Source organism: Pseudophryne corroboree, chromosome 4 (genome assembly GCF_028390025.1).
Source record: "Pseudophryne corroboree isolate aPseCor3 chromosome 4, aPseCor3.hap2, whole genome shotgun sequence".
Taxonomy (NCBI): domain Eukaryota; kingdom Metazoa; phylum Chordata; class Amphibia; order Anura; family Myobatrachidae; genus Pseudophryne; species Pseudophryne corroboree.
Genome location: NC_086447.1, coordinates 69,313,866 through 69,338,170, shown reverse-complemented (window position 1 = coordinate 69,338,170; position 24,305 = coordinate 69,313,866). Strand labels below are relative to the sequence as shown.

Sequence of the window (24,305 nt, the reverse complement as noted above, 5' to 3'; positions counted from 1 at the left end):
TGTACAAGTATTGCAGATAAACCGCACTTGGGATGGGCGCCCAGCATCCACTACGGACTACGAGAAATAGAATTACCGGTGAGTAAATTCTTATTTTCTTTAACGTCCTAGTGGATGCTGGGAACTCCGAAAGGACCATGGGGATTATACCAAAGCTCCCAAACGGGCGGGAGAGTGCGGATGACTCTGCAGCACCGAATGAGAGAACTCCAGGTCCTCCTCAGCCAGGGTATCAAATTTGTAGAATTTTGCAAACGTGTTTGCCCCTGACCAAGTAGCTGCTCGGCAAAGTTGTAAAGCCGAGACCCCTCGGGCAGCCGCCCAAGATGAGCCCACCTTCCTAGTGGAATGGGCATTTACAGATTTTGGCTGTGGCAGGCCTGCCACAGAATGAGCAAGCTGAATTGTACTACAAATCCAGCGAGCAATAGTCTGCTTAGAAGCAGGAGCACCCAGCTTGTTGGGTGCATACAGGATAAACAGCGAGTCAGATTTTCTGACTCCAGCCGTCCTGGAAACATATATTTTCAGGGCCCTGACAACGTCTAGCAACTTGGAGTCCTCCAAGTCCCTAGTAGCCGCAGGCACCACAATAGGCTGGTTCAGGTGAAACGCTGACACCACCTTTGGGAGAAATTGGGGACGAGTCCTCAATTCTGCCCTATCCATATGGAAAATCAGATAAGGGCTTTTACATGATAAAGCCGCCAATTCTGACACACGCCTGGCTGAAGCCAAAGCCAATAACATGACCACTTTCCACGTGAGATATTTCAGATCCACGGTTTTTAGTGGCTCAAACCAATGTGATTTTAAGAAACTCAACATCACGTTGAGATCCCAAGGTGCCACAGGAGGCACAAATGGGCGCTGAATATGCAGCACTCCTTTCACAAATGTCTGAACTTCAGGTACTGAAGCTAGTTCTTTTTGAAAGAAAATCGACAGAGCCGAGATCTGTACTTTAATGGAGCCTAGTTTTAGGCCCATATTAACTCCTGCTTGCAGGAAATGCAGAAAACGACCTAGTTGAAATTCCTCTGTTGGGGCCTTTTCGGCCTCACACCATGCAACATACTTCCGCCATATGCGGTGATAATGATTTGCTGTAACCTCTTTTCTAGCTTTAATAAGCGTAGGAATGACTTCCTCCGGAATGCCCTTTTCCTTCAGGATCCGGCGTTCAACCGCCTTGCCATCAAACGCAGCCGCGGTAAGTCTTGGAACAGACAGGGCCCCTGCTGTAGCAGGTCTTGTCTGAGCGGCAGAGACCATGGGTCCTCTGAGATCATCTCTTGAAGTTCCGGGTACCACGCTCTTCTTGGCCAATCCGGAACCACGAGAATTGTGTTTACACCTCGCTTTCTTATTATTCTCAATACCTTTGGTATGAGAGGTAGAGGAGGGAACACATAAACTGACTGGTACACCCACTGTGTCACTAGAGCGTCCACAGCTATCGCCTGAGGGTCTCTTGACCTGGCGCAATACCTCTCTAGTTTTTTGTTTAGGCGGGACGCCATCATGTCCACCTGTGGACGACCCCACTGATTTACAATCATTTGGAAGACTTCTGGATGAAGTCCCCACTCTCCCGGGTGGAGGTCGTGCCTGCTGAGAAAGTCTGCTTCCCAGTTGTCCACTCCCGGGATGAACACTGCTGACAGTGCTAGTACATGATTTTCCGCCCATCGGAGAATTCTTGTGGCTTCTGCCATTGCCATCCTGCTTCTTGTGCCGCCCTGTCGATTCACATGGGCGACTGCCGTGATGTTGTCTGACTGGATCAGCACCGACTGGTGTAGGAGCAGGGATTTTGCTTGACTTAGGGCATTGTAAATGGCCCTTAGTTCCAGAATATTTATGTGAAGGGAAGTCTCCTGACTTGACCATAGTCCTTGGAAGTTTCTTCCCTTTGTGACTGCCCCCCAGCCTCGTAGGCTGGCATCCGTGGTCACCAGGACCCAGTCCTGTAGGCCGACTCTGCGGCCCTCCAAAAGATGAGCACTCTGCAGCCACCACAGAAGAGACACCCTGGTTCTTGGGGACAGGGTTATCAAGCGATGCATCTGAAGATGCGATCCGGACCACTTGTCCAACAGGTCCCACTGAAAAATCCTGGCATGGAACCTGCCGAATGGAATTGCTTCGTAAGAAGCTACCATCTTTCCCAGGACCCGTGTGCAGTGATGCACCGATACCTGTTTTGGTTTTAGGAGGTCTCTGACTAGAGAAGACAACTCCCTGTCTTTCTCCTCCGGGAGAAACACTTTTTTCTGGACTGTGTCCAGAATCATTCCCAGGAACATTAGACGTGTCGTCGGGACCAGCTGTGACTTTGGGATATTCAGAATCCAGCCGTGCTGGCGCAGCACTTCCTGAGATAGTGCTACTCCCACTAACAACTGTTCCTTGGATCGTGCCTTTATTAGGAGATCGTCCAAGTATGGGATAATTAAAACTCCCTTTTTTCGAAGGAGTATCGTCATTTCCGCCATAACCTTGGTAAATACCCTCGGTGCCGTGGAGAGTCCAAACGGCAGCGTCTGGAATTGGTAATGGCAATCCTGTACCACAAATCTGAGGTACTCCTGGTGAGGATGGTAAATGGGGACATGCAGGTAAGCATCCTTGATGTCCAGGGATACCATGTAATCCCCCTCCTCCAGGCTTGCAATAACCGCCCTGAGCGATTCCATCTTGAACTTGAATTTTTTTATGTATGTGTTCAAGGATTTCAAATTAAAAATGGGTCTCACCGAACCGTCCGGTTTCGGCACCACAAATAGTGTGGAATAGTAACCCCGGCCTTGTTGAAGTAGGGGTACCTTAATTATCACCTGCTGGGAATACAGCTTGTGAATCGCTGCTAGCACCGCCTCCCTGTCTGAGGGAGCAATCGGCAAGGCAGATTTTAGGAACCGGTGGGGTGGAGCCGCCTTGAATTCCAGCTTGTACCCCTGAGATACTATTTGAAGGATCCAGGGATCCACCTGTGAGCGAGCCCACTGATCGCTGAATTTCATGAGGCGGGCCCCCACCGTACCTGGCTCCGCCTGTGGAGCCCCACCGTCATGCGGCGGACTTGGAAGAGGAAGCGGGGGAGGACTTTTGCTCCTGGGAACCTGCTGTTTGTTGCAGCCTTTTTCCCCTACCTCTGCCTCTAGAGAGAAAAGACCCTCCTTTTCCCCGCTTGTTTTTCTGGGTCCGAAAGGACTGAACCTGATAAAATGGCGCCTTCTTAGGCTGTGAGGGGACATGGGGTAAAAATGCTGACTTCCCAGACGTTGCTGTGGAAACTAGGTCGGAGAGACCATCCCCAAATAATTCCTCCCCCTTATAAGGCAAAACTTCCATGTGCCTTTTGGAATCTGCATCTCCAGTCCACTGGCGAGTCCATAAGCATCTCCTAGCAGAGATGGACAATGCACTTATTTTAGATGCCAGCCGGCAGACTTCCCTCTGTGCATCTCTCATATAAGACTGAGTCTTTGATATGGTCAATTGTTAGCAGAATCGTGTCTCTGTCTAGTGTGTCAATATTTTCTGACAGTTTATCCGACCACGCAGCGGCAACACTGCACATCCATGCTGACGCAATAGCTGGTCTAAGTATAATGCCTGAGTGTGTATATACAGACTTCAGGATCGCCTCCTGCTTTCTATCAGCAGGTTCCTTAAGGGCGGCCGTATCCGGAGACGGTAGTGCCACCTTTTTAGACAAACGTGTGAGCGCTTTATCCACTCTAGGAGGTGTTTCCCAACGTAACCTATCCTCTGGCGGGAAAGGGAACGCCATTAGTACTTTCTTAGGAATTAGCAATTTCTTATCAGGGGAAGCCCACGCTTCTTCACACACTTCATTTAATTCATCTGACGGGGGAAAAACTACAGGTAGTTTTTTCTCCCCAAACATAATACCCTTTTTTGTGGTACCTGGATGTAAATCAGAGATATTTAACACCTCTTTCATTGCCTCAATCATACAGTGAATGGCCTTAATGGGCATTAAATTTGACTCCTCGTCGTCGACACTGGTGTCAGTATCCGTGTCGACATCTACTTGTGCCATCTGAGATAGCGGGCGTTTCAGAGCCCCTGATGACTTTTGAGACACCTGGACAGGCACGAGCTGAGAACTCGGCTGTCCCGCAGTCGGCATGTCGTCAAATTTCTTATGTAATGAGTCTATACGTGCACTCATTTCTTTCCATAAGCACATCCACTCAGGTGTCTGCCCCCCAGGGGGTGACATCCCATCTAAAGGCATCTGCTCCGCCTCCACCTCATTATCCTCATCAAACCTGTCGACACAGCCGTACCGACACACTCCACACACACAGGGAATGCTCAATATAGAGGACAGGACCAACAAAAGCCCTTTGGGGGGACAGAGTGAGAGTATGCCAGCACACACCAGAGCGCTATATAAGGCAGGGACTAACTGAGTTATGTCCCTTATAGCTGCTTTTTAATATAAACTATATACTGCGCCAAATTAAATGCCCCCCCTCTCTCTTTTTTACCCTTTTCTGTAGAGTAGTCTGCAGGGGAGAGCCAGGGAGCTTCCTTCCAGCGGAACTGTGAGGGAAAAATGGCGCCCAGTGTGCTGAGGGAGATAGCTCCGCCCCTTTTCCGCGGCCTATTCTCCCGCTTTTTCTGGATTCTGGCAGGGGTATTTACCTCATATATAGCCCCTGGGGCTATATATTGAGGTATTTTTGCCAGCCAAGGTGTTTTTATTGCTGCCTCAGGGCGCCCCCCCCAGCGCCCTGCACCCTCAGTGACCGGAGTGTGAAGTGTGAGAGGAGCAATGGCGCACAGCTGCAGTGCTGTGCGCTACCTTGGTGGAGACTGATGTCTTCATGCCGCCGATTTTCCGGACCATCTTCTTGCTTCTGGCTCTGTAAGGGGGACGGCGGCGCGGCTCCGGGACCGAACATCAAGGCTGGGCCTGCGGTCGATCCCTCTGGAGCTAATGGTGTCCAGTAGCCTAAGAAGCCCAATCCGGCTGCAAGCAGGCGAGTTCGCTTCTTCTCCCCTTAGTCCCTCGCTGCAGTGAGCCTGTTGCCAGCAGGTCTCACTGAAAATAAAAAACCTAAGACTATCTTTCTTCTAAGAGCTCAGGAGAGCCCCTAGTGTGCATCCAACCTCGGCCGGGCACAAAATCTAACTGAGGCTTGGAGGAGGGTCATAGTGGGAGGAGCCAGTGCACACCAGGTAGTCCTAAATCTTTCTAGAGTGCCCAGCCTCCTTCGGAGCCCGCTATTCCCCATGGTCCTTTCGGAGTTCCCAGCATCCACTAGGACGTTAGAGAAATACCAAACTTTTGTGTAAATTTACTTGGCGCAGCCGCACTGCGAACATTGCGCATGCGCAGTTTGCAACTAATCGCTCCGATGCAAAGAAAAATAACGAGCGAACAACTCAGAATGAGGGCCATTGTGCACACAGAGTAGGAGCGGCAATCAAGGCACGTGGGTATCGCATGGTCCCAGACACGTGTGAGGGTGTTCCTGGGTGGGGACAGTCAGGTGGCTTAGTGCACGCATGGAGATACTGTAATTATGGAAGTAGCGTGGGTGTGTCGGTGAAAGAGGTTGCATACATAGACACTCACCCACTCAACCATACACATAGAAGGCCATACTCGGACAAAGAGACTGCAACTACCACAGGGCTGGTGACGACCAATGGTGCAGCCAAAGCGCTTTCGGGCGCTGACATTCCTTGCACGTTCCGACTTATGGATTTCCACCAGGAAAAGGCTTTGTAGTGGAATCTGCATAACGTCGCAGACGTACGAGCGCCAATAGTAGCAGACACGGACGTGTCTCCATCCAGCTTAGCCCTGCCATTTGTAATCTGTAATCTGAGTGTTTAAATACTTAAGCGCAGTGTTTATTGATAGTCGCCATCTCTTTTAACTGAAATTGTGAGTTTTGCATTGACATTGGGGCCTGATTCAGAGATGTACACAGACCTGATGTGTTCAGAAGCCGAACAGCACATTGTACAGATAATGGGGCTGCAATGTTACTTGCCGTGCCCCAAATGCCGCGCAGGAATTAATTACTGGGCAACATTGCATAAATCGACGGCATGCTGGCCCTGTTTGCTGGGTTGGCAAGGCCAGTGGCTGTGCCCTCGAGTGTAGCTTTACTGGCTTCAGCAGGGTGACATTCATGGCCATCCTAAGGAACCTGAGGCTTACTTAGATGACCGATGTTAAAGCGGATGACCTGACGCTGCGTCTTCGGATGCATCAGCAGATCACATAAGCTGGCAGCGGCTGTCGTTCTACTACAAACGCCTCCTGCTGCCTTTACAGATTGTAGCACAGCAGCTACAGCTGACGCATACATCTCTGAGTCAGGGCCATTCACTTGACTTCCATAAACACCAGTTTAATCACCTCTCATTTTGTTTCTTTATTCTTTCAGTTATCCTGGTATAAAACGTGGATGGTAGGCTGTGCATCGTTCATGTGTAAGGATAAAGCCTTACGGTACTATTATGTTTGTCAATACTGCCCAGCGTAAGTAACCCAATGTCTTCTTAATACTGTGGCATTGATATCATGTGTCCACTAACCACTGCCGGGCCAGCCCAGGTGGGGAGGGGTCCTAGGCGATCCTGGCACTCTGTATGTCCCCACTCTGCTCTTTCAGAAGGAAAGGCTCACTGAGCATAGGCCAGCCCCACGGGTTGGTAAGAAGATGCGTGGAGTCCTCCAGAGTGGACTCCCCAACCTGAATTTTACGAGGGGGCCTGGCAGTTCAGTGTTATGCTCTCTGATACATCTATGTACTGTATAATCCATTGCCATGAACAGAGCCGGCCCTAGGCATAGGTAAACTAGGCAAATGCATAGGGGCACAAGCAGCTTCTGCTGATTAAAATGATATGCAGCATGCCTATATGCTGTATGCGACTGTGGCTGTATCTGCATACGAAATGCTACGTTACAGTGTATTCCTGGAAATCACTGTAACATAGCATTTCGTATGCAGATACAGTCGCATACAGAATATAGGTATGCAGCATATCATTTTAATCAGCAGAAGCTGCTTGTGCATCCTAGTCACATAGCAACACTAATAAGATGCATTTAAAGCAAAAAAAGGCCCCCGACATTAGGGGTGATGGTGCTGGGAAAGGGGTACTGGGTCAGAGGTGGAAATAGCGGTGGTGCTAGGGGGCACGATCCAAAATCTTGCCTAGGGCATCATATTAGTTAGGGCCGGCTCTGGCAGTGAAGATATATAATACATTTGAATCATTATTTTTGTAATATGTGATAAGAATTGTCTTATTCTGTTAATTCTGAGAGTATATTGGGCCTGATGAAGGGTTGGATAGAAATCTGCTGTACAGCACTGTGGGATCTGCATATTGCAGTGCACCTACCCCCTGTGTAAGCTTGGTATACTGTAAGCCATTATTTTCAGTGGCCACTTGTAACTACCAAATACTAGGTGACGCTCATTTCCAGTCCATGCGCAGCGTGAAAACATGCAACATGCTCTGCTGACTGGTATTCATCCAGGCCCCTTATATGGGATTCTGCAGCACATAACATGTAAGCAGGGTATATACACAGGATGCTGGGGCAGAAGGGATATGTCTTCCAGTCGTAGCAAGACTCTGCATTTCAGCAGTGAGTTAACAGGAATCCCGGGCACCGGTCACCTGACCGCATCCCATTAGCAGTAATGGGCTGCACTCTGATTAGCCTGCAGTCTGTCACTGTACTACAGCTGCCCGGTAGCCGAGTCACTATCGGCCCAGTTGAAACCTCCACAAACTAGGCGGGTGAATAGAGAGCTGTGAGGCTACTGTATACCAATTGGCCAGCCCCGCTCTCTGTGTGTGGCAAGACTGGTCACATTGTAAACACACACACACATATATCAGGCCTGAGTTGGCCGCTAATCACACAGCCACTGCTTCCTTACGCAGCAGCTGGGCTTCTAGTATCCGCTGCTGCACCTGTGACACAGCATCATATCACCATCAGGCAGTCATCGTTAATCCTAGTAACCCTAGCAGAGTCAGAAGATCGGCGGCAGATCCTGGGAGTAGCGACGGTGAGGGAATGGCTGCATAGTCACTCCCTCATCTGTCTGTGATTGGCCGCTTTATGATATCACTACAGGGCTAAAATATTCCGGTTTTCAGAATATTTCAGTTAGTGGGTATCTGGATAACGTGCTGAACCCAGGGTCTGCGACTTAGGATGCAGACATCTTGGCCTAGTTTGAGCAGTTCCAGCGGCCGGGTTTCTGCATGTAATAGACTCCTCCTGCTGCATAACCATACAGCGCTATCACTGCTGCTTCCAAGGAAGTGATAGTAGCTCCAACCACACATGATTTAGCCCCAAAGACGCACCACTGACATCTTCCACACCATCAGACAATAACTAAATATTTTAATGAGGAGACACAGAAATGTTGGCCCACAGTGGTGGGGCCTTCACCTGCCCAGCTATGCTCAGACAGATAAACAGATGCAAGATGCTGATAACATCACAAATGTAACATAGATGGCAATTGTTTCTTTACTTACATTATGTTTTTTTATTGCAGAGGAAACGAGAAAAATTCACTTTTTGTTCCCTACACAACGGGAGAACTTTGTGCCAACTGCACCCATGCTTGCAGTAATGGATTGTGTAGTAAGTGTTCCTATTGTTTACCTAGAAGGGTGTTACAAAACTCCAACCCTTATTGTACATTTGTCTATTACGTTACATTCCTATCCAGGAATAAATGACCAAAAATGTCAAATGCTCTTTATGCACCCTTGCATGGCCACAACCTTCCCATAAAAATGTCCCACATGGCCGCCACCCTTATTTATCTTGATTGTGGAATAATTTCAGGTGGGAACGATGTGTTACTGGTAGGAGAGATATGTTACTGGTAGGAGGGATGTGTGTCTGGTAGGTGGGATGTATGTCTGATAGGAGGGATGTGTTACAGGTAGGAGGGATGTGTTACAGGTAGGAGGGATGTGTGTCTGGTAGGAGGGATGTGTGTCAGATAGGAGGGATGTGTGTCTGGTAGGAGGGATGTATGTCTGGTAGGAGGGATGTGTGTCTGGTAGGAGGGATGTGTGTCTGGTAGGAGGGATGTGTGTCTGGTAGGAGGGATGTGTTACAGGTAGGAGGGATGTGTGTCTGGTAGGAGGGATGTGTGTCTGGTAGGAGGGATGTGCATCTGATAGGAGGGATGTGTTACTGGTAGGAGGGATGTGTGTCTGGTAGGAGGGATGTGTGTCTGGTAGGAGGGATGTGTCTGGTAGGAGGGATGTGTCTGGTAGGAGGGATGTGTGTCTGGTAGGAGGGATGTGTCTGGTAGGAGGGATGTGTGTCTGGTAGGTGGGATGTGTGTCTGATAGGAGGGATGTGTTACTGGTAGGAGGGATGTGTTACTGATAGGAAGGATGTGTTACTGATAGGAAGGATGCGTGTCTGATAGGAGGGATGTGTTACCTGTAGGAGGGATGTGTGTCTGGTAGGAGGGATGTGTGTCTGATAGGAAGGATGTGTGTCTGATAGGAGGGATGTGTTACTGGTAGGAAGGATGTGTGTCGGATAGGAGGGATGTGTTACTGGTAGGAGGGACGTGTGTCTGGTAGGAGGGATGTGTGTCTGCTAGAAGGGATGTGTGTCTGGTAGGAGGGATGTGTGTCTGTTAGAAGGGATGTGTGTCTGGTAGAAGGGATGTGTGTCTGTTAGAAGGGATGTGTGTCTGGTAGGAGGGATGTGTTACTGGTAGGAAGGATGTGTGTCAGATAGGAGGGATGTGTTACTGGTAGGAGGGACGTGTGTCTGGTAGGAGGGATGTGTGTCTGCTAGAAGGGATGTGTGTCTGCTAGAAGGGATGTGTGTCTGGTAGGAGGGATGTGTGTCTGTTAGAAGGGATGTGTGTCTGGTAGGAGGGACGTGTGTATGGTAGGAGGGACGTGTGTCTGGTAGGAGGGACGTGTGTCTGGTAGGAGGGATGTGTGTCTGGTAGAAGGGATGTGTGTCTGCTAGAAGGGATGTGTGTCTGATAGGAGGGATGTGTTATTGGTAGGAGGGATGTGTGTCTGGTAGGAGGGATATGTGTCTGGTAGGAGGGATGTGTGTCTGATAGGAGGGACGTGTGTCTGATAGGAGGGACGTGTGTCTGGTAGAAGGGATGTGTGTCTGATAGGAGGGATGTGTTACTGGTAGGAGGGATGTGTTACTGATAGAAAGGATGTGTTACTGATAGGAAGGATGCGTGTCTGATAGGAGGGATGTGTTACCTATAGGAGGGATGTTTGTCTGGTAGGAGGGATGTGTGTCAGATAGGAGGGATGTGTTACTGGTAGGAGGGATGTGTGTCTGATAGGAAGGATGTGTGTCTGATAGGAGGGATGTGTTACTGGTAGGAGGGATGTGTGTCTGGTAGGAGGGATGTGTGTCTGGTAGGAGGGATGTGTGTCTGGTAGGAGAGACGTGTGTCTGGTAGGAGGGATGTGTGTCTGGTAGGTGGGATGTGTGTCTGATAGGAGGGATGTGTTACTGGTAGGAGGGATGTGTTACTGATAGGAAGGATGCGTGTCTGATAGGAGGGATGTGTTACCTGTAGGAGGGATGTGTGTCTGGTAGGAGGGATGTGTGTCAGATAGGAGGGATGTGTGTCTGGTAGGAGGGATGTGTGTCAGATAGGAGGGATGTGTGTCTGATAGGAAGGATGTGTGTCTAATAGGAGGGATGTGTTACTGGTAGGAAGGATGTGTGTCGGATAGGAGGGATGTGTTACTGGTAGGAGGGACGTGTGTCTGGTAGGAGGGATGTGTGTCTGCTAGAAGGGATGTGTGTCTGGTTGGAGGGATGTGTGTCTGCTAGAAGGGATGTGTGTCTGGTAGGAGGGACGTGTGTCTGGTAGGAGGGACGTGTGTCTGGTAGGAGGGATGTGTGTCTGGTAGAAGGGATGTGTGTCTGCTAGAAGGGATGTGTGTCTGATAGGAGGGATGTGTTACTGGTAGGAGGGATGTGTGTCTGGTAGGAGGGATATGTGTCTGGTAGGAGGGATGTGTGTCTGATAGGAGGGACGTGTGTCTGATAGGAGGGACGTGTGTCTGGTAGAAGGGATGTGTGTCTGATAGGAGGGATGTGTTACTGATAGGAGGGATGTGTTACTGATAGGAAGGATGTGTTACTGATAGGAAGGATGCGTGTCTGATAGGAGGGATGTGTTACCTATAGGAGGGATGTTTGTCTGGTAGGAGGGATGTGTGTCAGATAGGAGGGATGTGTTACTGGTAGGAGGGATGTGTGTCTGGTAGGAGGGATGTGTGTCTGATAGGAATGATGTGTGTCTGATAGGAGGGATGTGTTACTGGTAGGAAGGATGTGTGTCGGATAGGAGGGATGTGTTACTGGTAGGAGGGATGTGTGTCTGATAGGAGGGATGTGTGTCTGGTAGGAGGGATGTGTGTCTGGTAGGCGGGATGTGTGTCTGATAGGAGGGATATGTGTCTGGTAGGAGGGATGTGTGTCTGCTAGAAGGGATGCGTGTCTGGTAGGAGGGACGTGTGTCTGGTAGGAGGGATGTGTATCTGGTAGGAGGGATGTGTGTCTAGTAGAAGGGATGTGTGTCTGCTAGAAGGGATGTGTGTCTGATAGGAGGGATGTGTTACTGATAGGAGGGATGTGTGTCGGGTAGGAGGGATGTGTGTCTGGTAGGAGGGATGTGTGTCTGATAGGAGGGATGTGTGTCTGGTAGGAGGGATGTGTGTCTTATAGGAGGGATGTGTGTCTGGTAGAAGGGATGTGTGTCTGATAGGAGGGACGTTTGTCTGGTAGGAGGTATGTGTGTCTGGTAGGTGGGATGTGTGCCTGATAGGAGGGATGTGCTACTTGTAGGAGAGATGTGTTACTGATAGGAAGGATGCGTGTCTGATAGGAGGGATGTGTTACCTCTAGGAGGGATGTGTGTCTGGTAGGAGGGATGTGTGTCAGATAGGAGGGATGTGTGTCAGATAGGAGGGATGTGTGTCAGATAGGAGGGATATGTTACTGGTAGGAGGGATGTGTGTCTGGTAGGAGGGATGTGTGTCTGATAGGAAGGATGTGTGTCTGATAGGAGGGATGTGTTACTGGTAGGAAGGATGTGTGTCGGATAGGAGGGATGTGTTACTGGTAGGAGGGATGTGTGTCTGATAGGAGGGATGTGTGTCTGATAGGAAGGATGTGTGTCTGCTAGAAGGGATGTGTGTCTGATAGGAAGGATGTGTGTCTGGTAGGAGGGATGTGTTACTGGTAGGAGGGATGTGTTACTGGTAGGAGGGATGTGTGTCTGATAGAAGGGATGTGTGTCTGATAGGAGGGATGTGTGTCAGATAGGAGGGATGTGTGTCTGGTAGAAGGGATGTGTGTCTGGTAGGAGGGATGTGTGTCTGCTAGAAGGGATGTGTGTCTGCTAGAAAGGATGTGTGTCAGATAGGAGGGATATGTTACTGGTAGGAGGGATGTGTGTCTGGTAGGAGGGATGTGTGTCTGATAGGAAGGATGTGTGTCTGATAGGAGGGATGTGTTACTGGTAGGAAGAATGTGTGTCGGATAGGAGGGATGTGTTACTGGTAGGAGGGATGTGTGTCTGATAGGAGGGATGTGTGTCTGATAGGAAGGATGTGTGTCTGATAGAAGGGATGTGTGTCTGATAGGAAGGATGTGTGTCTGATAGGAGGGATGTGTTACTGGTAGGAGGAATGTGTGTCTGATAGGAGGGATGTGTGTCTGATAGGAGGGATGTGTGTCTGGTAGAAGGGATGTGTGTCTGATAGGAGGGATGTGTGTCTGGTAGAAGGGATGTGTGTCTGGTAGGAGGGATGTGTGTCTGCTAGAAGGGATGTGTGTCTGCTAGAAGGGATGTGTGTCAGATAGGAGGGATATGTTACTGGTAGGAGGGATGTGTGTCTGGTAGGAGGGATGTGTGTCTGATAGGAAGGATGTGTGTCTGATAGGAGGGATGTGTTACTGGTAGGAAGGATGTGTGTCGGATAGGAGGGATGTGTTACTGGTAGGAGGGATGTGTGTCTGATAGGAGGGATGTGTGTCTGACAGGAAGGATGTGTGTCTGCTAGAAGGGATGTGTGTCTGATAGGAAGGATGTGTGTCTGATAGGAGGGATGTGTTACTGGTAGGAGGGATGTGTGTCTGATAGGAGGGATGTGTGTCTGATAGGAGGGATGTGTGTCTGGTAGAAGGGATGTGTGTCTGGTAGGAGGGATGTGTGTCTGGTAGGAAAGATGTGTGTCTGGTAGGAGGGATGTGTGTCTGGTAGGAGGGATGTGTGTCTGGTAGAAGGGATGTGTGTCTGATAGGAAGGATGTGTGTCTGATAGGAGGGATGTGTTACTGATAGGAGGGATGTGTTACTGATAGGAGTGATGTGTTACTGGTAGGAAGGATGTGTGTCTGGTAGGTGGGATGTGTGTCAGATAGGAGGGATGTGTTACTGGTAGGATGGATGTGTTACTGATAGGAGGGATGTGTGTCTGGTAGGTGGGATTTGTGTCAGATAGGAGGGATGTGTTACTGGTAGGAGGGACGTGTGTCTGGTAGGAGGGATGTGTGTCTGATAGGAAGGATGTGTGTCGGATAGGAGGGATGTGTGTCTGATAGGAAGGATGTGTGTCAGATAGGAAGGACGTGTGTCTGGTAGGAGGGATATGTGTCTGCTAGGAGGGATATGTGTCTGGTAGGAGGGATGTGTGTCTGATAGGAAGGATGTGTGTCGGATAGGAGGGATGTGCGTCTGATAGGAAGGATGTGTGTCAGATAGGAAGGACGTGTGTCTGGTAGGAGGGATGTGTGTCTGCTAGAAGGGATGTGTGTCTGATAGGAGGGATGTGTGTCTGATAGGAGGGATGTGTGTCTGCTAGAAGGGATGTGTGTCTGGTAGGAAGGATGTGTGTTGGATAGGATGGATGTGTGTCTGATAGGAGGGATGTGTGTCTGCTAGAAGGGATGTGTGTCTGGTAGGAGGGATGTGTTACTGGTAGAAGGGATGTGTTACTGGTAGGAGGGATGTGTGTCTGATAGAAGGGATGTGTGTCTGGTAGCAGGGATGTGTGTCTGGTAGAAGGGATGTGTGTCTGGTAGGAGGGATGTGTGTCTCGTAGGAGGGATGTGTGTCTGATAGGAGGGATGTGTGTCTGATAGGAGGGATGTGTGTCTGGTAGAAGGGATGTGTGTCTGGTAGGAGGGATGTGTGTCTGATAGGAGGGATGTGTGTCTGGTAGGAGGGATGTGTTACTGGTAGAAGGGATGTGTTACTGGTAGGAGGGATGTGTGTCTGGTAGAAGGGATGTGTGTCTGATAGGAGGGATGTGTGTCTGCTAGAAGGGATGTGTGTCTGCTAGAAGGGATGTGTGTCTGATAGGAGGGATGTGTGTCTGGTAGAAGGGATGTTTGTCTGGTAGGAGGGATGTGTTACTGGTAGTAAGGATGTGTGTCTGATAGGAGGGATGTGTTACTGGTAGGACGTGTGTCTGGTAGGCGGTACGTGTGTCTGGTAGGAGGGACCTTTTTCTGGTAGGAGGGACGTGTGTCTGGTAGGAGGGACGTGTGTTTGGTAGAAGGGATGTGTGTCTGATAGGAGGGATGTGTGTCTGGTAGGTGGGATGTGTGTCTGATAGGAGGGATGTGTTACTGGTAGGAAGGATATGTGTCTGATAGGAGGGACGTTTTACTGGTAGGAGGGACGTGTGTCTGGTAGGAGGGACATGTGTCTGGTAGGAGGGACGTGTGTCTGGTAGGAGGGATGTGTCTGGTAGGAGGGATGTGTGTCTGGTAGAAGGGATGTGTGTCTGATAGGAGGGATGTGTTACTGGTAGGAAGGATGTGTGTCTGATAGGAGGGATGTGTTACTGGTAGGAGGGACGTGTGTCTGGTAGGCGGTACGTGTTACTGGTAGGAGGGACGTTTGTCTGGTAGGAGGGACGTGTGTCTGGTAGGCGGGACGTGTGTCTGGTAGGAGGAACGTGTGTCTGGTAGGAGGAACGTGTGTGTGGTACGCGGTACGTGTGTCTGGTAGGAGGGACGTGTGTCTGGTAGGAGGGACGTGTGTCTGGTAGGAAGGATGTGTGTCTGGTAGGAGGGATGTGTTATTGGTAGGAGGGATGTGTAACTGGTAGGAGGGATGTGTGTCTGGTAGGAGGGATGTGTTTCTGGTAGGAGAGATGTGTGTGGTAGAAGGATGTGTGTCTGGTAAGAGGGATGTGTTACTGCTAGGAGGGATGTGTTACTGGTAGGAGGGACGTGTGCCTGGTAGGAGGAACATGTGTCTAGTAGGCGGGATGTGTGTTTGGTAGGAGAGATGTGTGTCTGGTAGGAGGGATGTGTTACTGTTAGGAGGAATGTGTTACTGGGGCGAGGGATATGTGTCTGGTAGGGGGGATATGTGTCTGGTAGGAGGGATAAGTTACTGGTATTAGGGATGTGTTAATGGTAAGAGGGATGTGTGTCTGGTAGGAAGGACGTGTGTCTGGTTGGATGGATGTGTTACTGGCAGGAGGGATGTGTGCCTGTTAGGAGGGATTTGATACTGGTAGGAGGGCTGTGTTACTGGTAGGAGGGAAGTGTGTCTAGCAGGAGGGATGTGTGTCTAGTTGGAGGGTTGTGTGTCTGGTAGGAGGGATGTGTGTAGTGGTAGGGATGTGTGTAGTGGTAGGGATGTGTGTCTGGTAGGAGGGATGTGTGTTTGGTAAGAGTGATGCGTGTCTGGTAGGAGGGAAGAGTTACTGGTAGGATGGGGGGGGGGGTCTGGTAGGAGGGTTGTGTTACCGGTAGGAAGGGTGTGATACCAGTAGGAGGGATGTGTTACTGTGCAGGCGGGATGTGTGTCTGGTAGGAGGGATGTGTTACTGGTAGGAGGAATGTGTTACTGGTAGGAGGCATATGTGTCTGGTAGGGGGCATATGTGTCTGGTAGGAGGGATAAGTTACTGGTATTAGGGATGTGTTACTGGTAAGAGTGATGTGTTACTGGCAGTAGGGATGTGTGACTGGTAGGAGGGATTTGTTACTGGTAGGAGGGATGTGTTACTGGTAGGAGGGATGTGTTACTGGTAGGAGGGATGTGTGTCTAGTGGGAGGGTTGTGTGTCTGGTAGGAGGGATGTGTGTCTGGTAGGAGGGATGTGTGTCTGGTAAGAGTGATGTGTATCTTGTAGGAGGGAAGAGTTACTGGTAGGATGGGGGGGGGGGGTCTGGTAGGAGGGTTGTGTTACCGGTAGGAAAGGTGTGTTACCAGTAGGAGGGATGTGTTACTGGCAGGAGGGATGTGTGTCTGGTAGGAGGGATGTGTGTCTGGTAGGAGGGATGTGTTAGTGGTAGGAGGGATGTGTTACTGGCAGGAGGGATGTGTGTCTGGTAGGTGGGATGTGTCTGGTAGGAGGGATATGTGTCTGTTAGGAGGGATGTGTGTCTGGTAGGAGGGGAGTGTTGCTGGTAGGTAATACATTTGTACCTATGTAGTGCAGCTAGTGCTAGGGATAACACATTATTTAATACATCAATAAGATCCATCTTCTCCTTTGGCACTTCAGCTGCAGCATGTCCATCAGCAATTTTCTAGTGATACTTTCCAGTCCAGTGACAGCTACTGTACATACGGGGCATGGCAAAGGTCTCCAAGGAACTTTTAGGATATACTGTATAAAATGGCAAAACTTTTCAGAGTTCCAAAACTGAGGAACAATAAATTAATATTTTCATTAAGGTTGTATCCGTCTTCTTACACCTACCCTCCATAAAATCCAAAAGTGTATAACCTTCATTGTAAAATGTTTCAGATTTACCTAACTTCCGCTTTGGTTGATTTTAGCTAACCCTTGCCCCTATGAGGATGATTATGAAGAATGTCCAACAATGAAGGATCTCTGCGACTCAGAAGAGGAAGGATATGAAGAGGAAGAAAAGATTAAGAATGTGTGCGCAGAAACGTGCAACTGCGATGCACATATTTGATGATTTCGGTTGGTTGTTTCAATGATAAACCATGTAGCAAAACATATATATCTGAACGTTTGCAGACCTTATCGCCCTCAAATTTACATAGCGTCAAAAAAATAAAAAGCCACTAATATGTGCAAATAAAACTATTTGTGTGCTATAGCGGACTTCCCTGAATTTATTATCCTAATTTTTATGCAATAGTAAGATTTTCAGTAAATTGATTCACAAATCTTTTATGACCACTTCAAATAAAGACTTGTTTAAAGAGATGATTTTCAAAGATTAAAACAAAATCATTTATCGCGCATGTTTGTTAAATTTGTGATTTTCTGTCACTTTCCTTGAATTTAATGTCTAAATAATATTTAAATAGACAAATGGAAAATACAAAATGAATAATATTGATGATGATAACGATAATTTATTACCTATTGTTGGGAGCCCACCGAAGAAGACGTCATTATTTTTAAGCGCCGTCACGGCAGTTGCTGTATGTTTATTCTCCATAGCAAAGGCGCTACATGTTGGCGCTACAGTATATAAATAAATATCAATAAACAACTATAAAGGAGAAAAGAGAAAAACTGGGTTGGGGGACAGCAGATTATCCAATGAGCTGCTGATTTAGAATTTATTTCTGTTGCAGCTTTATTTTAGTGAAAGTCACTGACTAACCGCTGAATAGCAAATCTACCCCCATGATGTTTTGGCCAAGGGCCGAGGCATAGTTCCTCAAAGGAGATGGCAATATTTTTATGATGGCGGGATATAAGGAAATGTTTTGTACATACCGCCATGGATGAAAGTTTGTCATCTCTCAAACTTATTGTCCAGAGAGTGTCAAGAGCAGGGGCGTACGGAGGGTGGAACAAGTGGAGCTTGAGCTCCAGGCGCCGCTGGGGACGGAAGGCGCCGGCTCACTGCACAGCTGAGAGCCGGGATCTCTGGCAGAGGTAGGAGGAGATGACTAGAAGAGAGGGAAGGGGTGGCCACCACACTGCCTGCATGTTGCATATCACTGATTCCAAAGTGCAGAGAGTCCAGTGCAGAGCAGTGCAGTGTGGTGTGTATTTAGTAGTGATGAGCGGATTCGGTTTTACTCGGTTTTACTCGGTTCTCAAAACGGCATCTTGTTGGCTCACGGATGTCACGTGTTTTGGATAGCCAATAAGATGCCGTTTTGAGAACCGAGTAAAACCGAGTAAAACCGAACCTCGCTCATCACTAGTATTTAGGGAAGAGGGGAGGTTTGAAGGCTTGTCAGAAGAACTTTCCTGGCTGTCAGTGATCTGCATTCAGTGATCTGGAACATGCAGGCAGTGTGGTGGCCACCCCTTCCCTCTCCTCTGTCCTTTCCTTCTACCCACGGAGGTCCAGCCTGTCAATCACATAGAAGTTCCGCCCCTCCAGGCTGGAACGAGGAGCTGCTGCCCTGCTGCTGCCCTCTTGGTGAGAATTAATGTGTGTATACTGTGTGTTTATGTCTGTGTATACTGTGTGTTTATGTCTGTGTATCAGGGACGTGCGGTGAGCTAAATGGCTTAGGAGCCACTGGCTAGTACCAGAGCCAGATTTACATGCAATATATGAGCCAAAGGGTACATCTGGGCATTATACACAGGTGCAGCAGTATAAACTCCTGCAAATTTGGTTAGTGTTAATCAGAGATGTGCGGAAAACATAATCACCTGCCAAAAATTTTTGACTCCAGAGTTTTGGCTATAAAAATTATTAGAATAATGCAAAGAAGATATTTCAAACAAATTCTTTGTATTTTCCATATACTTTATACACTCAAAACGTTGGTACAAACGTTAGTAAGGCAGGAAAGGCTCTGCCTCACCTGCCTCACCCCACCGCACGTCACTGCTGTGTATACTGTGTGTTTATGTGTATATGTGTGTAAATGTGTTTGTGGGTATACAGTATGTCAGTGTGCTAATGTGTATACGTGTATGTGTGTGTTTGTGTATATATATCTTTGTATACAGTATGTGTGAGTATATGTGTGTGTTTATGTATGTCTGTGTGTATATATTAGAGATGTGCACCGGAAATTTTTTGGATTTTGTGTTTTGGTTTTGGATTCGGTTCCGCGGCCGTGTTTTGGCAAAACCTCCCTGAAATTTTTTTTGTCGGATTCGGGTGTGTTTTGGATTCTGGGTGTTTTTTTTTCAAAAACCCCTCAAAAACAGCTTAAATCATAGAATTTGGGGGTAATTTTGATCCCATAGTATTATTAACCTCAATAACCATAATTTCCACTCATTTCCAGTCTATTCTGAACACCTCACACCTCACAATATTATTTTTAGTCCTAAAATTTGCACTGAGGTCGCTGGATAACTAAGCTAAGCGACCCAAGTGGCCGGCACAAACACCTGGCCCATCTAGGAGTGGCACTGCAGTGTCAGACAGGATGGCACTTAAAAAAATTAGCCCCAAACATCACATGATGCAAAGATTTAAAAAAAAGAAGTGCAAGATGGAATTGTCCTTGGGCACTCCCACCCACCCTTATGTTGTATAAACAGGACATGCACACTTTAACAAACCCATCATTTCAGCGACAGGGTCTGCCACACGACTGTGACTGAAATGACTGGTTGGTTTGGGCCCCCACCAAAAAAAGAAGCAATCAATCTCTCCTTGATCAAACTGGCTTTACAGAGGCAAGATGTCCACCTCATCATCATCCTCCAATTCCTCACCCCTTTCACTGTGTACATCCCCTTCCTCACAAAGTATTAATTCGTCCCCACTGGAATCCACCATCTCAGGTCCCTGTGTACTTTCTGGAGGCAATTGCTGGTGAATGTCTCCATGGAGGAATTGGTTATAATTAATTTTGATGAACATCATCTTCTCCACATCTTGTGGAAGTAACCTCGTACGCCGATTGCTGACAAGGTGAGCGGCTGCACTAAACACTCTTTCAGAGTACACACTGGAAGGGGGGCAACTTAGGTAAAATAAAGCCAGTTTGTGCAAGGGCCTCCAAATTGCCTCTTTTTCCTGCCAGTATACGTACGGACTGTCTGACGTGCCTACTTGGATGCGGTCACTCATATAATCCTCCACCATTCTTTCAATGGTGACAGAATCATATGCAGTGACAGTAGATGACATGTCAGTAATCATTGGCAGGTCCTTCAGGCCGGACCAGATGTCAGCATTCGCTCCAGACTGCCCTGCATCACTGCCAGCGGGTGGGCTCGGAATTCTTAGCCTTTTCCTTGCAAATTAAGGGCTCCATCCACAAGTCCCACATGCCTAGCGGAATCGCTCCATTTTAGCTCCTCCTTCAATCTCTCCAGCTTCTTCTGCAAAAGCCTGATGAGGGGAATGACCTGACTCAGACTGGCAGTGTCTGAACTGACTTCACGTATGGCAAGTTCAAAGGGTTGCAGAACCTTGCACAATGTTGAAATCATTCTCCACTGCGCTTGAGTCAGGTGCATTCCCCCTCCTTTGCCTATATCGTGGCCAGATGTATAGGCTTGAATGGCCTTTTGCTGCTCCTCCATCCTCTGAAGCATATAGAGGGTTGAATTCCACCTCGTTACCGCCTCTTACTTCAGTTGATGGAGAGGCAGGTTCAAGAGTGTTTGCTGGTGCTCCAGTGTTCGGCACATGGTGGCTGAATGCCGAAGACTGGAGCACCGACAGCATCTCCTGCACGCCCCTGTCTTTTTTTTTTATTCTGCACCACCAAATTCAATGTATGTGCAAAACATGGGACGTGCTGGAATTTGCCCAGATGTAATGCACGCACAATATTGCTGGCGTTGTCCGATGTCACAAATCCCCAGGAGAGTCCAATTGGGGTAAGCCATTTTGCAATGATTTTCCTCAGTTTCCGTAAGAGGTTTTCAGCTGTGTGCCTCTTCTGGAAAGCGGTGATACAAAGTGTAGCCTGCCTAGGAACGAGTTGGCGTTTGCGAGATGCTTCTACTGGTGCCGCCGCTGCTGTTCTTGCTGCGGGAGGCAATACATCTACCCAGTGGGCTGTCACAGTCATATAGTCCTGAGTCTGCCCTGCTCCACTTGTCCACATGTCTGTTGTTAAGTGGACATTGGGTACAACTGCATTTTTCTGCATTTTTTAGGACACTGGTGACTCTTTTTCTGACGTCTGTGTACATTCTCGGTATCGCCTGCCTAGAGAAGTGGAACCTAGATGGTATTTGGTACCGGGGACACACTACCTCAAGAAATTCTCTAATTCCCTGTGAATTAACGGTGGATAACGGACACACGTTTAACACCAACACAGCTGCCAAGGCCTGAGTTATCCACTTTGCAGTAGGATGACTGCTGTGATATTTCATCTTCTTCGCAAAGGACTGTTGGACAGTTAATTGCTTACTGGAAGTAGTACAAGTGGTCTTCCGACTTCCCCTCTGGGATGACGATCGACTCCCAGCAGCAACAACAGCAGCGCCAGCAGCAGTAGGCGTTACACTCAAGGATTCATCGGAGGAATCCCAGTTAGGAGAGGACTCGTCAGACTTGCCAGTGACATGGCCTGCAGGACTATTGGCGTTCCTGTCTAAGGAGGAAATTGACACTGAGGGAGTTGGTGGTGTTGTTTGCAGGAGCTTGGGTACAAGAGGAAGGGATTTAGTTTCACCCAAAGTTTTTGAACTTGTCAATGACTTCTGATGAATGCGCTCCAGGTGACGTATAAGGGAGGATGTTCCTAGGTGGTTAACGTCCTTACCCCTACTTATTAGAGCTTGACAAAGGCAACACATGGCTTGACACCTGCTAAAATAATTCCACACGAAGAGGTGATTTTTTTTGTAATTTGACCAGGCATGTCAATGGCCATATTCATCCCACGGACAACAGGTGTCTCCCTGGGTGCCTGACTTAAACAAACCACCTCACCATCAGAATCCTCCTTGTCAATTTCCTCCTCAGCGCCAGCAACACCCATATCCTCATCCTGGTGTACTTCAACAGTGACATCTTCAATTTGACTATCAGGAACTGGACTGTGGGTGCTCCTACCAACACTTGCAGGGGGCGTGCAAATGGTGGAAGGAGCCACCTCTTCCCGGCCAGTGTTGGGAAGGTCAGGCATCGCAACCGACACAATTGGACTCTCCTTGGGGATTTGTGATTTAGAAGAACGCACTGTGCTTTTGCCAGCTTAAGTATTTTCATTTTTCTAGCGGGAGGATGAGTGCGTCCATCCTCATGTGAAGCTGAACCACTAGCCATGAACATAGGCCAGGGCCTCAGCTGTGTCGTAAATGGCATATTGGCAAGTTTATGCTTCTCCTCAGACGCTTTTAATTTAGATTTTTGGGTCATTTTTCTGAACTTTAGTTTTTTGGATTTTACATGGTCCTTATTATGACATTGGGCATCAGCCTTGGCAGACGATGTTGATGACATTTCATCGTCTCGGCCATGACTAGTGGCAGCAGCTCCAGCACGAGGTGGAAGTGGATCTTGATCTATCCCTATTTTACCCTCCACATTTTTGTTCTCCATTTTTTAATGTGTGGAATTATATGCCAGTAATATATAAAAAGTAATGGCCTACTGTACTGTCTGTACTACTACTGGTGGTCACCACAATGCTGCACTGTCTTACTATATACTGCTCACAACAACAATGCAGCACAGATATGGATAGTATACTTGACACAGAGCTGCAAGATACAGCAATGGCCTACTGTACTGTACTACTGTATATGTATACTGGTGGTCACCACAATGCTGCACTGTCTTAATATATACTGCTCACAACAACAATGCAGCACAGATGTGGATAGTATACTTGACACAGAGCTGCAAGATACAGCAATGGACTACTGTACTGTACAACTATATACTGTTGGTCACCTAAATGCTGCACTATCCTACTATATACTACTCAGAACAATGCAGCACAGATATGTATACTTGAAGTGACACAGAGCTGAATGATACAGCAATGGCCTACTGTACTGTACTACTATACTGGTGGTCACCAAAATGCTGCACTGTACTATATATATATACTGGTCACACAACAATGCAGCAGATATTGAGCACTGATGGTCAGGATACTGTCTAGAACTGAGTCTGACACGGAGCTGCAAGATAGAGCAATGGCCTACTGTACTGTACAACTATATACTGTTGGTCACCAAAATGCTGCACTGTACTATATATATATATATATACTGGTCACACAACAATGCAGCAGATATTGAGCACTGATGGTCAGGATACTGTCTAGAACTGAGTCTGACACGGAGCTGCAAGATAGAGCAATGGCCTACTGTACTGTACTGTACTACTACTATAATTATATACTGGTGGTCCCCACAATGCAGCACACTGAGCACAGATATTTGCAGCACACTGAGCACAGATACTGAGCTTTTCAGGGAGAGAACGTAGCCACGTTTTCTCCGTTCAATCTCCAATGCACGAGTGAAAATGGCGGCGACGCGCAGCTCTTTATATAGAATACGAATCTTGTGAGAATCCGACAGCGGGATGATGATGTTCGGCCGCGTTCGGGTTAACCGAGCAAGGCGGGAAGATCCGAGGCTGCCTCGGAGCCGTGTAAAATAGGTTAAGTTCGTGAAGGGGGGGGGGGGGTCGGATCTCAACGAACCTTCTCATCTCTAGTATATATGTGTGTATTTATGTATATCTGTGTGTGTATTTATGTATATCTGTGTGTGTATATTTGTGTGTGTGTGTGTGTGTGTGTGTGTGTGTGTGTGTGTGTGTGTGTGTGTGTGTGTGTGTGTGTGTGTGTGTGTGAATCTATGTATGTATTTGTGTGTGGTGGTGGGTGGGGGTGCCGTGACATGACCCTGCTCCAGGTGTCATGTCTCCACGCTACGCCTTTGGTCAAGAGACCTCATGGAAAGAAAGCATTTCACTAAATGGTATCTTTCTAAGCAAAATGGGCTTTTAGGCAGTGGGAATGTCAAACTGATTTTGCAATGAGACAGTAAAAACATGATCAGTGAATTATTAGCAATATTGGTTATTTTAGAGAATGCTGCAAAAGATAGAAAGTTCCACCTGGGATTTGTTGCTTTAAACAGGCTCTAATCTGAGTTTTTATTGAGCATATTAGCTCGGTGGTATATAAGGAAGGATGCCTGATAGTTATGCACCTCTAGTAGCTTTAGGAGAGGCTGGCACCAAGTAGATGGAGAATAAGGGGCCTGTTTATCACCATCCGCATCCAGGATGCGGATGACAGGTGATAAAATTGTCCCAAACTGGCACTTCGATAATTGATTACATTGCAGGGATGTATCAATTATCACATGCAGGGACAGAG

The 24,305-nt window shown here is 48.0% G+C and overlaps 1 protein-coding gene across 1 annotated transcript in view; it reads left to right on the top strand.

Annotated features, from left to right (window-relative positions):
* The window catches only part of LOC134911112 (cysteine-rich venom protein TEL1-like), a 75,582-nt gene extending 58,283 nt beyond the window's left edge, over positions 1-17,299 (top strand). Inside the window, exons 7-9 of the mRNA XM_063919483.1 lie at positions 6,444-6,538; positions 8,592-8,680; positions 16,869-17,299. Coding sequence (XP_063775553.1) covers positions 6,444-6,538; positions 8,592-8,680; positions 16,869-17,011 — 327 coding nt within the window. The 3' untranslated portion in view covers positions 17,012-17,299. The remainder of the gene's footprint in view (positions 1-6,443; positions 6,539-8,591; positions 8,681-16,868) is intronic.
* Positions 17,300-24,305: the final 7,006 nt, after the last annotated feature.